Raw genomic sequence first — 13274 nt, 5'->3', positions numbered from 1 at the left:
TATTCCAAATTAATATCTTAAGAAATTTTATTTCAAATTAATCTTGATTACAGAAAATTAATACTGTACTTACTCTTCTTCGATTTTCACCTTCTTCTTGCCTTTGTCTTTTTCTCTTCTCTAAACACAGAAAAATAGTGTCAAATATGGCATAACATGGTTTAATCAGACATAGTGCAACCGAACTAAAGATATCGAACTATGTGATATTTATTTTAAATTACCACAAAATCAAATGTTATAGGTTATTGCTGGAAAGAATTTTGAGAAGTTACCTCACTCAATAAATAGTGAATGCCTTCTCTATTTTTGTTGGAGATGACCCTGTAGTCTCTGTTTAAATAACTTTAGGGAAGAGACAGCTCTTTCTCACAATGAAATTTATTTCTCTGTAAATCATATTCTCTTTTATTCCTGTCTTCTAAGTTAAGTTCATACTTCCTTTCTTTCTGTATGAGTCTCTTTCTATGTTACTCTCTTTAGGTTACGGACATGATATTTTTCACTTTTTTCCCATAGGATACACTCTACAGACTCATAATTCTAGCTGTCCTTCTCTAAATACTTTCTAATTTATCAGTCTTATTCTTTAAAATCTTACCTAGGACTGGATGTGTTATGTCATGAGGTCTAACAGAAGAACATGTGAAGGCTACACTAGATTATTTGGGAGCTGTAATATATTTTGGCTTATATTCAACTCATAATCACACAAAAGCCCCAGACTCAAGTAGGGAGAATGTCTAAGAACCAATGTCCCAAAAGTCAAGATTTTTTTCCCTCCATGGTACCATCACTTTGAACATCAACAAATTTAATACACTCAGTTTTGTGATTTGATTCTACTAGAGTGCCATGTATTCTAACAGGCTGTTAATGATCATCACATTCTAAAAAAGTAGTCTTTGCCTGAATGATCTTCTATGCAGTATCAAACTGATGATTCTTTAAATTTATGAGTTTTATAGTTATACAGAACTTGGCAAATAGGCTTCAAGGTAAACATGAAAATGATTCCAAGACCATACAAGGATGTTATCTAGCTGCAAACATACTAATATTTAAGTTTCAGAATTTCTTTTTTTTTTTGAGATGGAGTTTTGCTTTTGTCGCCCAGGCTGGAGTGCAATGGCACGATCTCGGCTCACCTCAACCTCCGCCTCTGGGTTCAAGCCATTCTCCTGCCTCAGCCTCCCGAATAGCTGGGATTACAGGCATGTACCACCACACCCGGCTAATTTTGTATTTTTAGTAGAGACAGGGTGTCTCCATGTTGGTCAGGCTGGTCTCAAACTCAGACCTCAGGTGGGTCCACCTACCTCAGCCTCCCAAAGTGCTGGGATTACAGGTGTGAGCCACCACACGCAGCCTTAAGTTTCAGAATTTCTTAAAGACAGATAAAACAATTATTTATGTTTACAAATTATTTTTGCTAGGAAGGCTATATGTACATGTTTAGCTAAAAATTTGCATTAGTTTATAATTTTTTAGGATAGAGTACAAATTATTCACAAATTATACAAATATTAATTTTGTATTTTGAGCTTAACATTTAGTATTTTCTCTTCATTTATTTTAAAAGACAAACCTTACCTTTTCTGATTAATTCTTTTCCTTCATTAACTAAGTCTGATGTCATATCATCATCTCCCATAAACTGCTGGAAACCAAGCAGATTCAAACAACGGGTTCCCAAACTAATAAAAGAAGATTTTTTTTAAAAGACAAGCATTATTTCACATTGTAAGTATTTAGATGAATTATTCCTTAGCAATGTCACTCCCAAAGAAGACTATGCTTCATTATCTGTTATCATACAGTTATCTACAGTCACATCTGACATGCTTCAGGAAGTACCACTTATCTCCCTTTCTAAGAAGCGTATGCCCTGTACTTCACTGATTAGGGTATGCACTATATTCAGGTTTCTTATAGATGTCAATTAAGTTATCAGCATACCTTCAGAAAACAATTATACCAAGATACTAAAATAATAACTATAATAATGTAAGAGCAACTTTTTTCCTCTGATCTAGTTAACCATTTAAATAGCTTTATATACTATCAATTGATTACTATATCTTATCTGAAGACTACTACATTGTATCTTATTTGCTATTTACTTTAAATTTGATTGTCATTCAAGACAATCATACTGAAAATATGGAACACAAGGAAGGAAATGATAGGTGAATAGACAGGATTAATATTTGTTAAGATCCAACTATACATCAGACAATTTACAGATGCCTTCTTATTTCATTTTTACTATCATTCTAAGAGATAAATATCACTTTACAGATGAGAAAATAGGCCTAAGTGGTTAAGTAAATACTTTGCTAAAGATTACTTAATAAATGACATATCTTATCCCAGCCAAAACACAAATCAAGCAGCTTTTTAAAATTATATTAGTTCTCAAATTTTTCAATGATGTACACAGAGGAAGGCAAAGGAAGGAGGAGAAAGTGGTGAAGGAGAGAGACAGAGAGAGACAAAGGAAAAACAGAAAAGCAATTCAGAAAAAGTGAAGATCTCCATTCCATTTTGCAGTCAAAATGTGTAAATATTTAGCTAATCCAGAATATATCTACTTGTTTCATTCATATAAAAATGATTTTTATGTATTACCATTGGGTAAAATTGGGGTTTTGTAGATGATCATGTTAATTCTCTGACTTCAAACATTTCCTTACCATCTTCATATCCTTATGGGAGTACTAAACTCCCAGATGAGAAGCTCAGAATTAGATCATCCTCTCTGGGAAGGTTTTATCTTTGTCTAAGTGTCAGGAAACAACATTATACTCTCTAAGCAGGTGAGTCTGGATATTCACTTTGTGTGTGGCTTTACTGCTAATAGTGTAGAAATCAATCTAATTATGGCAGCATTTCAAATGAAAATGAATTTATAAAATCAACCTATCATTGAGATGTCAGTAAGGCATTGTTCCATGTATTTCTATAACAGAACATCTATTTTGTGAGTTAATCTGAAAATTTAAAAATACAATCTTTTTTTCTCTTAAAGATAAAATAGAACTCAAAATTTATCAGATTAACTCTAGAAAGACACTTTTAATGATACTTAAGTTTAACAATTTTCCTTTCAGACATAGTGATTCCTTATAGCTAAGATTTTATAGTTGACAGAGCACTACTCTACCACATATCACTTGATCTATATAACCATTTAATAAGGTAAGAAGAAATGCTAATCTTGCCAACATAACTGCTAACATTAAAAAATCATTTTACATTACAAGTTCTTAATGTTCTACTTTACAAACTTTTCAAATGAGTAAGCATGTAATAAAAACTTAGTTTCAGACACACAAAGTATGACTAATCTCTTCTTTTAATACATCATTTTCACACTGTAGATTTGTTACTGTCTTCTCCACTTTAAAGAAAACATTCAAAATACTAGATTTGATATTATTGATCAGTTCATATTAAAAGTATTATTTGAAGTTATAATCTTTTAGTTATTTTAAAGGAAGTAAAATATATTTTTTTAAATGCAATAGAGAATTTATTTTAAACAATATTTGTTTACTCATTACCCTGTTAGTATATATTATCTGTAACAACCATCAAATAATATTGAAAGCTTTTTCTTTAGTTTTTTTTTGAAACTGAGTCTCACTCTGTATCCCAGGCTGGAGTGCAGTGGTGTGATCTCAGCTCACTGCAACCTCTGCCTCCTGGGTTTTCAAGATATTCTCCTGCCTCAGCCTCCTGAGTAGCTGGCATTACAGGCACATGTCACCACACCATGCTAGCTTTTGTATTTTTAGTAGAGACAGAGTTTCACCATGTTAGTCAGGCTGGTCTCAAACTTCTGACCTCGTGATCCATCTGCATCAGCCTCCCAAAGTGCTAGGATTACAGGTGTGAGCCACCGCACCCAGCCCCTATTGGAAGATTTAAATAAAGTAGGTAGATGAAATTTATTTTTCTCAGAGGAGTAAGTAATGAACATTTTTAAGTGTTTTTTGAAAAAGTGGCATTTTGGGTATGTTATGGAGCACTTAAGCAATGAAAGAGGGTAGACAGAGTACAGGATGAGGAAACTTGACATGTAAAAACTAGGAAAGACAGATGCTAGAAGTCAAGTACACCTATCCTTTAACCCCACGTGAATCTCAACCCTGCCTAGATTCTACCATTCATTCTAATTCCATGAAAAGAGCATCCTGTGTACTTTCCGACACAGGAGAAAATTTCTTCTCTAGTTTTAATGTACAACTTGATTACAATTGCTCCTCCCTGACCCTTTGTGCTGGCCATGGGCTAAAGCAACTAGACAGCCCGCAAGAAGCTGGACATAAGGGTGCTTTGCAGGCTAGACTAGCTGTGAATGTCAAAAGCCAGGACTTAGAGTTAACGTTCTGAAATTAATCCTATCACTTTTTAGCCTAAATAGAATAATGCTAAAATAAAACTATTTATTGTAATAGAATAATAACTCTACCTCTTTTTTCTTTCTTTAAAATTTTTAGAGGGAGAATGTGACCTGATCACTCAGTAGTCTCTTCAAACTATCCCCAGCTTCTCTAAAGCCAGAATAAAACAAACTGAAACTCCATCAGTAAATACTTAACAGAACTTTAAAGAGAAAGGATATCCAGATTTAAGAGCAAAAAAAAAAATAATATGTTTCTTACCTAAAATAAGTAGCAATGCAGAGAATTACCACCAACATAGGATAATATATATAGAATCCATCTGCAATAAAGGATAAAACTTTCATGGAACCCATAATCTGAAGAGCAAGAAAAAAGTAAGTTAAATTGGAATAGTTCTATAATTTCCATTCCTTTCCATCATTAGAAAATTTGCCCAAAACCAGTTATACCAACCCACTTGAACCTATTAAAAAGTAGAAACAAAGCAGTAAATGAACTATTTTTTTTAAATCTGCTTTTTATTGAGGTTTTTCTCTTAAGGAAAATTAATGTAATTATTACTCAATATTATCATATACATTGACTATAAATATAAAGTTAATGTTAGTATAGGTAAATTCTTTTGATACTGCTCATCTAGACAACCTATACAAACCAAAACACATTTATGTAATAAGAGAAGTAAAATCATGTTCATCTAGTCAATAGTAATATATATACAATATTTAAGAGAAAGTTTTACCAGTAACACTAAAAAACTTTTCTGCTAGCATTAAAAGAAATTTCACAATAATAGCATCTCATATAGATAGTGAACCTAAGGAATTAGTTTTGTGACCATACGTACAGATGTATAAGCAGTTGGCTGAGTATTCTTGTGAGAGATGGATGAATCCATATGGGTCAAACCCAAGAAATTAAGACATAAAGGAGGTGTCAAACGGCAAAATAGCCTGCAATAAACATTTACAAATACATATATAAAAAGTAAAGCAGCAAAATACATTTTTATCTATACTGAGGTGTATTAAAGACATTTCCAATAATTATATATAAAATATTCATCTATTTGTTATATATATATATGTGTGTGTTTTATATATATATCTAGAAAATTCTTAATGTGACCTGCCCTTACTTACTTGGGAGGATATTCTGAAAATGGTCATATTAATGCCTATATAACTATAGCCTCAAGCTCCTTGCTTTTACGGTTTCTGCCATTGCTTTACCCCCACAAATTGTGGAGTGCCTTTGCATGCATCTCCTACAACTAAATCATCCATAAAATGCATCTCCCAGCATGACAAGGACAGTAACGTCCTCAAGGTGAATTGTATTCAGTACATAAAAGAACTGAAGTTGTATCAACATTATGTCATTCTGACAAGTATAGGTACAGAGTTGTTCAATTCTGTCCAAATAAAAACAGTGCCTTACATACCCACAGACTTGGAGAATTGGGGCTGAAGAGAATAAAGTGTAGATATGTATAGGGATTCACTCAGGATGGTAGCAAAAATATTAAAGGAAAATATTAGAGAGAGTTATAGAATATAGTCACAAACCTTCTTGGAAGGCCAAGAAGTTTGCATAGTTTCAGTAGAAGTTTCAGCTGAAGGTAGCCTAAATCCCCTTTACATCTAGTTAATAAGAAAAGCAAATAGCTAGGGTATGTAGGGGAGTTTATCTGAATAACTTGTTTCCTCATGTGGTCTTAAAACTAACCTTTGAGCCGGATGGCCCTCTCAGGGGGAGGTTGACCAGGCATATTACCCGCTAACAGTGTTTGCTTCGGGCATTGGAACCTCTCCTTTAATCTTCAATCTCTAGTGGTGTTGACTCAAGCCTTTGTCAATTAAACTTTACTGAATAAATGTGAGTCTTATGACTAAAACACCAAAAGCAATGGAAGCAAAAGCCAAGATAGACGAATGGTATCTAATTAAACTTCAGAGCTGCTGTACAGCAAAAGAAACAATCAGTAGAGTGAACCAGCAGCCAACAGAATGGGAAAAAATTTTGCCATCTACCCATCTGACAAAGGGCTAATATCTGGAATTTACAAAGAACTAAAACAGACTTACAAGAAAAAAAAAACAAACCCATTCAAAAATGGCAAAGGATATGAATAGACACTTCTCAAAAGAAGACATATATGAGGCCAACAAATATATGAAAAAATGCTCATCATCACTGGTCATTAGAGAAATGCAAATCAAAACTAGATTGAGCTATCGTCTCATGCCAGTTAGAATAGCGATCATTAAAAAATCTGGAGACAACGGATGCTGGAGAGAATGTGGAGAAATAGGAGCACTCTTAACACTGTCAGTGGGATTGTATATTAGTTCAACCATTGTGGAAAACAGTGTGACAAGTCCTCAAGAAGCTAGAAATAGAAATTCTATTTGACCCAGCAATCCCATTACTGGGTATATACCCAAAGGATTATAAATCATTCTATTATAAAGACACATGCACATGTATGTTCATTACAGCACTGTTGTACAATAGCAAAGACCTGGAACCAGCCCAAATGCCCATCAGTGATAGACTGGACCAAAAAAATGTGGCACGTATACACCATGGAATACTATGCAGCCATAAAAAAAAACGATGAGTTTGTGTCTTTGCAGGGACTTGGATGAATCTGGAAACCATCATTCTCAGCAAACTGAAACAAGAACAGAAAACCAAACACCACATGTTCTCACTCATAGGCGGGTGTTGAATAATGAGAACAGGTGGACTCAGGGAGAGGAGCATCACACACTGGGAGCAGTGGGGGTGGGGAGGGATAACATGGGGAGAAATGCCAGATATAGATGAAAGGGAAATGGAGGCAGCAAACCACCTGGTTATGTATGCACCTATGCAACAACCTAGCATAACATGCACATGTACCCCAGAATCTAAAGTACAACAAAAATAAATAAATAAATAAATAAAAATAAAATAAATGTGAGTCTTACTGGCTGGTGCAGGCTGGTATTCACAACTGTTTATAGCACTCTCTAGAGAGTCTGTAAGCCACCCAGACACACTCAGTCGAACTGGCAAAGCATATTTGTGTGTCAGTGTACTTTATACATCTGTCACTAAGTCAGGGTCTGCAGGACAGATCCCTGCAGGTGGTGACCCCAGGTATGAATAAAAAAGACATAATGAGAGAAATCTTTTGTGATGATAGAACTGTTCTAAATCTTGTGTTGGTGGCTATAGGAATCTATATACACAGACAGACACACACACACAAATGAATAAAGGATAAAAAAATGGTGAGAACTAAATAAAGTTTGTAGTATAGTTAATAATCATGTTTTACTCTCATTTCCTGGTTTTGATATCACTGGGGGTATCAAAGTGTGGCAAAGGTTACATAGGACTTTTTGTACTGTTTTTGCAACTTCCTGTGATTCCATAATTATTTGGAAAACAATAAAAAAGATGCTTAAAAATACTTTAGATGTCAATTCCCCTATATTATCGGATTTCATCCTTTATAAATACCTAATAGGACTCATTTAACAATAAGAACAAGTAATGGATTGTATAATCTTGCCCAAGTTGAAGATACCTCTCTAAATCCTCCCTAAATTCTGCAGGAAAAATTGTTCTTGTTGGTTTTCTCAGTCTTCATCAACTCAGTGAGGGACCACTGAATCTTAGAACACCATCTAGGTCTGACTTAGTCTCTAAACTCTCCATTGTTCCTGCTCCTTGCTAATCTCTGGTTGGTAAATCCAGGCTCACTAAGTATTGTTTTTTCTGCCTTCTAGCCTAACCTAGTACACCTACTTTAACCTTAAACCTCAAGCAGAAGTTAGTTGGCAATCAACAAACATGAATTTAATATTTAAACCTAATCTATTAGCTCATAGAAATACAGATGTTAGTAGTTAACACCTGTAAACAACAAAAAAATAAAAGATCCATAAAAATACACTAAATGAAATAATTTCTGTTGTTTCTAAACACAATCCTACTTACATGCCACTGAAAAGAAGGCTATAAGCATCAGTCTGGTGATGTGAAGCCAAGTAATAATAGTTAAATACACGAATCCTGAACACAGTAGAATAAACACAGATACTTAAGAAGAAGATGGAAAGGAAGCAAGCAATCTGGAAAAAAAACAAAAACAAAACCATTTGTTTAAAACAAAGAGACTTTAGCACTTAACAATTATAAGTATTATCCTTCCTTTTTTTTTTTTTTTTTTTGAGATAGTGTCTCATGCTCTCATCCTGTTGCCCAGGCTGGAGTGCAGTGGTATGATATCGGCTAACTGCAACCTCCACCTCCTAGGTTCAAATGATTCTCCTGCCTCAGCCTCCCGAGTAGCTGGGATAACAGGCATGCACCACCATGACTGTCTAATTTTTTGTATCTTTAATAGAGATGGGATTTCACCATGTTAGCCAGGCTGGTCTCAAACTCCTAACCTTGTGATCTGCCAACCTTGGCCTCCCAAAGTGATGGGATTACAGGTGTGAGCCACTGCGCCCAGCCTAGCCTTCATTTCTAGCTAACATTTATTGACGCTGTAATTGAAATATGGGTGTAACAGAGAATTTTTTAATCACCTACTAAGATTATAGAAAAAAATCTATACTTCAAACTGTTTAATATCTTAGATCCATAAGTTTCTAATCTATCTCCTAAAGTGAGCCTATTTTCCCATTCCCTTGGCAACTCTTCACATGAGGCCTATAAGTTATGTAGCTTTACTGGCATAAATATAATCAAAGTATTCCCAGGGCTGAGTGTGATGGTTCAGGTCTGTAATCCTAGCACTTTGGGAGGCTGAGGCAGGAGGATCACTTAAGCCCAAGAGCTCCAGATCAGCTTGGGCAAAATGGTGAAACCCTGATTCTACAAAAAATACAAAATTTAGCAGGGGATGGGGGTACATTGCTGTAGGCCCAGCTACTTGGGAGGCTAAGGTGAGAGGATCTCTTGAGACCGGAAAGTCAAGGTTACAGTGAGCCATGTTCACGCCACTGTACTCTAGCCTGGGTGACAGCAAGACTTTGCCTCCAAAAAAAAAAAAAAAGAAAGAAAGAAAAGAAAAAAATATTCTCAGATTTTTGCACTATCCTGCAACTTTTTACGTCTCCTCAAATACAGTTCTTAGTTTCTATAATGTGGGTAAAACAATGAAGCACATTTTTGGAAGTCTGAATAACAACACTGCCAAAAACTTCACTGATTTCATTTTCAGTAGAAGAAATACATGGAGAAAACAGTTAAGGATTATGCTATGAAGTGACATCTATTTATGATAGATATAAAATAAACTGACCTCAATATAAATATAATTATATGTTTTTTCTGCCAGCTGTATGAAGACTGCAAAGAGGGATAAGACAGGAGTAGTGCTAAAGAATGTGCACTCTGACCACACAACAATCACAGAGAAGATGGACAGAACCACAGCAAGTATCTTGTAAAACCATGGTCGCAAAAGACATTCCCAGTACCACTCTAGAAGATAAAAGAAAAAAATGATTAGGAAAACTATAAAAGAGTAACGGAGTATTTACATTGTCTTCAAAATATCTCCCAATAAGATACTTAATTATGAAGAGAAAAACAACAATTTTACAGTGGAGAAACCAGGCAAATACCACCCTAACCGAATGATCACCCATAATGGGACAAGCTGATATCATGTACCTCATGCTATTATGTACTGAAAGGAACATGACATTGCTGCTGTGGTATTCCTACAAAAAAAAAATGCAGAACCTGCATCTAATTTTAAAGAAACATCAAAGTCAAATTCAAGGACATTCAACAAGAAACTGGCCTATACTCCCAAAAACATCTGTATCATAAAATACAAAGACTGAGAAACTGTGTCAGATTAGAGGAAAATAAGGAAACGTAACAACTGAATGTGATGCATGATCTGGAATTTTATACAAAGAATATTATTGGGATATTTATAGCAAAATCTGAATAGGGTCTGTAAATAGTACAATATTAATTTTTGATTTTGATAGCTGTATTTGGCTACGTAAGAAAATATTTTTATTTTAGAAAATATATACTGAAACATTTAGGAATAAGGAGGCATCGTGTCTGCTGCATACAACTCTAAAATCATAAGAAAAAATATATACAGATAAAGCAAATCAATATGGTAAAATGTTAACATTTAAAGAACCTGGTTGAAGGCTATGTGGGAATATTTTATATTATTTTGGTTTTAAGTCTGAATTTAGGTAAAACTAAAAATTAAAAAAAGAAAGCTCAATAAATTGAAAAAGCTGTATTTTTATTTCATTTATTAAATAGTTGAACTTCTGGCTCACTTTAATTCTTTACAACCTTCCTCTCATAATAATTCCTAGTGATTTCAATATCCACGTAAATGATTCCCCTTTCAATACCCTTGTCTCTCATTTCCTTGACCTCCTCTCCTCTAATGAACTTTTCCTCCACCCTACCTCAATTACTTGCTGCCATAGTAATGCCTAAACCTTTTATTATCAGTATCTCCAACCCTTCCATATTATCTCATTTCAGCATCCTTGTCTCCAAACAATACATTCATCTAGTACAATATTTCAACACCCACTGACCACACCTAGACCAAAAATCAATTTATTCTATCACCTTTTTACTGTTATTTAACACTTTGATGTCCTTCCTTCCTCATGCGGCCCAGATTCCAGTCTTTGAGGACGGTATCCCACTTCCTTTGCCCCACCTTGCTTCACGGTACCTGCTTAGCTAAACCACATCTGGTTAGATCCAACTCCCTGGCTGGTCTGTGCCTGCATCCACATAGCTGCACATTGCAGGAAAAAGGCACACAACTTTGTTGACTGGTCTCACTTTAAATTCTTAATCACTAGCTTCAAGTGGGTCCTCCGTACTATATTACCTAGTTAGCCTACTATAATTCCCCAATCTTCTCCCATGACCACTCTCCTAGGCAACTATTTTGCACCTTCTCTTCCTTCTTCAAATCTCTAAAATCTGCCCTCCTATACTTACTCTCCACATTTCACTGAGAAAATAGAAGTGATCAGAATTTTCCGAAGTTTCTAACACTACACCTTCTTATCTAGTTATATCTGTGCCTTACCTCACTATTCTCTTCATTGTTCACTATTTCCCATCTCATCTCTACTAATCATGAACATTGTCCTAGAAATTCTCTATTGTCTTATCAAATTCTATTATATCATTTACTAATTACATGTGATAATTTCTCTTGACTATGCCCCCAATCCTCTATCAGCTACTACACCTTATCTCTGTTCTCTTTTATAAGGAAAACATTTTTAGAGTTTTCTCCTCTGTCTCCAATTGATCCTCTTCTTATTTCTTTTAAACTTTAGTCAGGCTTTTTTATCCTCACTTCTCTAAAACCCAATGGTCAAGTCTTAGTATTTATGATCCTTAATCTATGTGCAACATTTGAAAAGGTACTTTACATACTCTTTTCCTCTAAACACTTCATTGTCCTTATTTTCCTATTTCATTCCCTCCTTTTATAGTCTTTTCTGCTGGTTACTTCTCATCGACCTAATCTCTAAATTCTGGAGTGCCTCAGGCTTGGTCCTCAGACTTTTCTCTTTTCTCTATCTCAATTACTTCTTTATTGATTTGATCCTGACCCCATGGTTTGCTATACATTGATCGCACCCTAATTCATACCTGCAGTTCAGACTTTTTCCCTGAACTTCAATTTCTCTGATCAACTGCCTATTCAGCATCTCTATGCCTTTATATGTTCATTGTCTGTTTTCCTCACTCCACAAAAGCAGGAACTTTTGTCTTTTTAAATCGATATATGCCAAGCTACCAAGCGCCCAACAATATATTACACTAATGTACCCAAATATTTGTTGAATGAATAAAAACAGATACTACATCATTCCCTCATTTAACTAGGAAGGATTTTTGTTAAAGAAGTTTTCTGAGATATTTATTATAGCCATTAGGTCTTCATACTAAAAACCAAACATGCAAAGGAGGAACACGTGAATATAACCATTTATTTGAATAAATAAGGTTTAATAAGTTTTAATACTGTGACACTTTGGTACTTGCATTAAGTTTCTTCACACTACATTTAACAACACTTGAAGGGAGTGTCATAAATTATCAAAAAGGAGAAAAATAAGGATGACTACAGAGTATAGGTTTTATAACAAGACTAATAAAGAGGACTACTTAGGGGAATATTTCAGTAGTATGTCAAGACTGAAAAAGAGTCCCATGCTTGTGATATAAAATTACTTAAAATTCTAACTATTTTAAGTACAGTCATGTGTCACATAACAACATTCCAGTCAATGATGGACTGCATATCCAATGGTGATCCCATAAAATTACAACACTACATGTTTATGATTATCTTTTCTATGTTTAGATACACAAATACCACTGGGTTACAGCTGCCTACAATATTCAGTATAGTAACATACTGTATAGGTTTGTAGCCTAGGAGTAATAAGCCATACCATATAGCCTACATGTGTAGTGGGCTATAACATCTAGGTTTCATACATACTCTATGATGCTCTTGTAATGATGAAATTGACTAACTACACATTTCTCAGGATGAATTCCAGTCATTAAGTAATGCATAATTGTATACATTATGCATTATACAAAATATGCTTCATGTATACATGTTTTTAAATAGAATTTTTATTACTTGTGATGTAACAGTGGAAACTGGTTTATTTTGGAAACTGGTAAAATAGTTATTTTGGGGAAATGTTATCAAATACTTAATATCACAAAGTATAAATCAAATAATACAAATAAAATTCAACTTTGCATTGGTGAAAATACATAATTTTTTTCTACAGAAAACTTTTCATCATTAAAGTT

General features: G+C 34.4%; 1 protein-coding gene across 7 annotated transcripts in view; it reads right to left on the bottom strand.

Annotated features, from left to right (window-relative positions):
• Positions 1-13274, bottom strand: part of LMBRD2 (LMBR1 domain containing 2) — a 52994-nt gene that overhangs the window by 11696 nt on the left and 28024 nt on the right. For all 7 annotated transcript variants that reach the window (XM_035291675.3, XM_078365599.1, XM_002745057.6 and 4 more), the window contains 6 exons: positions 9721-9902; positions 8406-8539; positions 5260-5365; positions 4671-4768; positions 1594-1697; positions 74-120 (listed from right to left, as the gene is read on the bottom strand). In XM_035291675.3, coding sequence (XP_035147566.1) covers positions 74-120; positions 1594-1697; positions 4671-4768; positions 5260-5365; positions 8406-8539; positions 9721-9902 — 671 coding nt within the window. The remainder of the gene's footprint in view (positions 1-73; positions 121-1593; positions 1698-4670; positions 4769-5259; positions 5366-8405; positions 8540-9720; positions 9903-13274) is intronic.

This window comes from Callithrix jacchus, chromosome 2 (assembly GCF_049354715.1).
Source record: "Callithrix jacchus isolate 240 chromosome 2, calJac240_pri, whole genome shotgun sequence".
Taxonomy (NCBI): Eukaryota; Metazoa; Chordata; class Mammalia; order Primates; family Cebidae; genus Callithrix; species Callithrix jacchus.
Note: the sequence above shows the minus strand (reverse complement) of the source record. Positions and strands in the feature narration are given on the sequence as shown.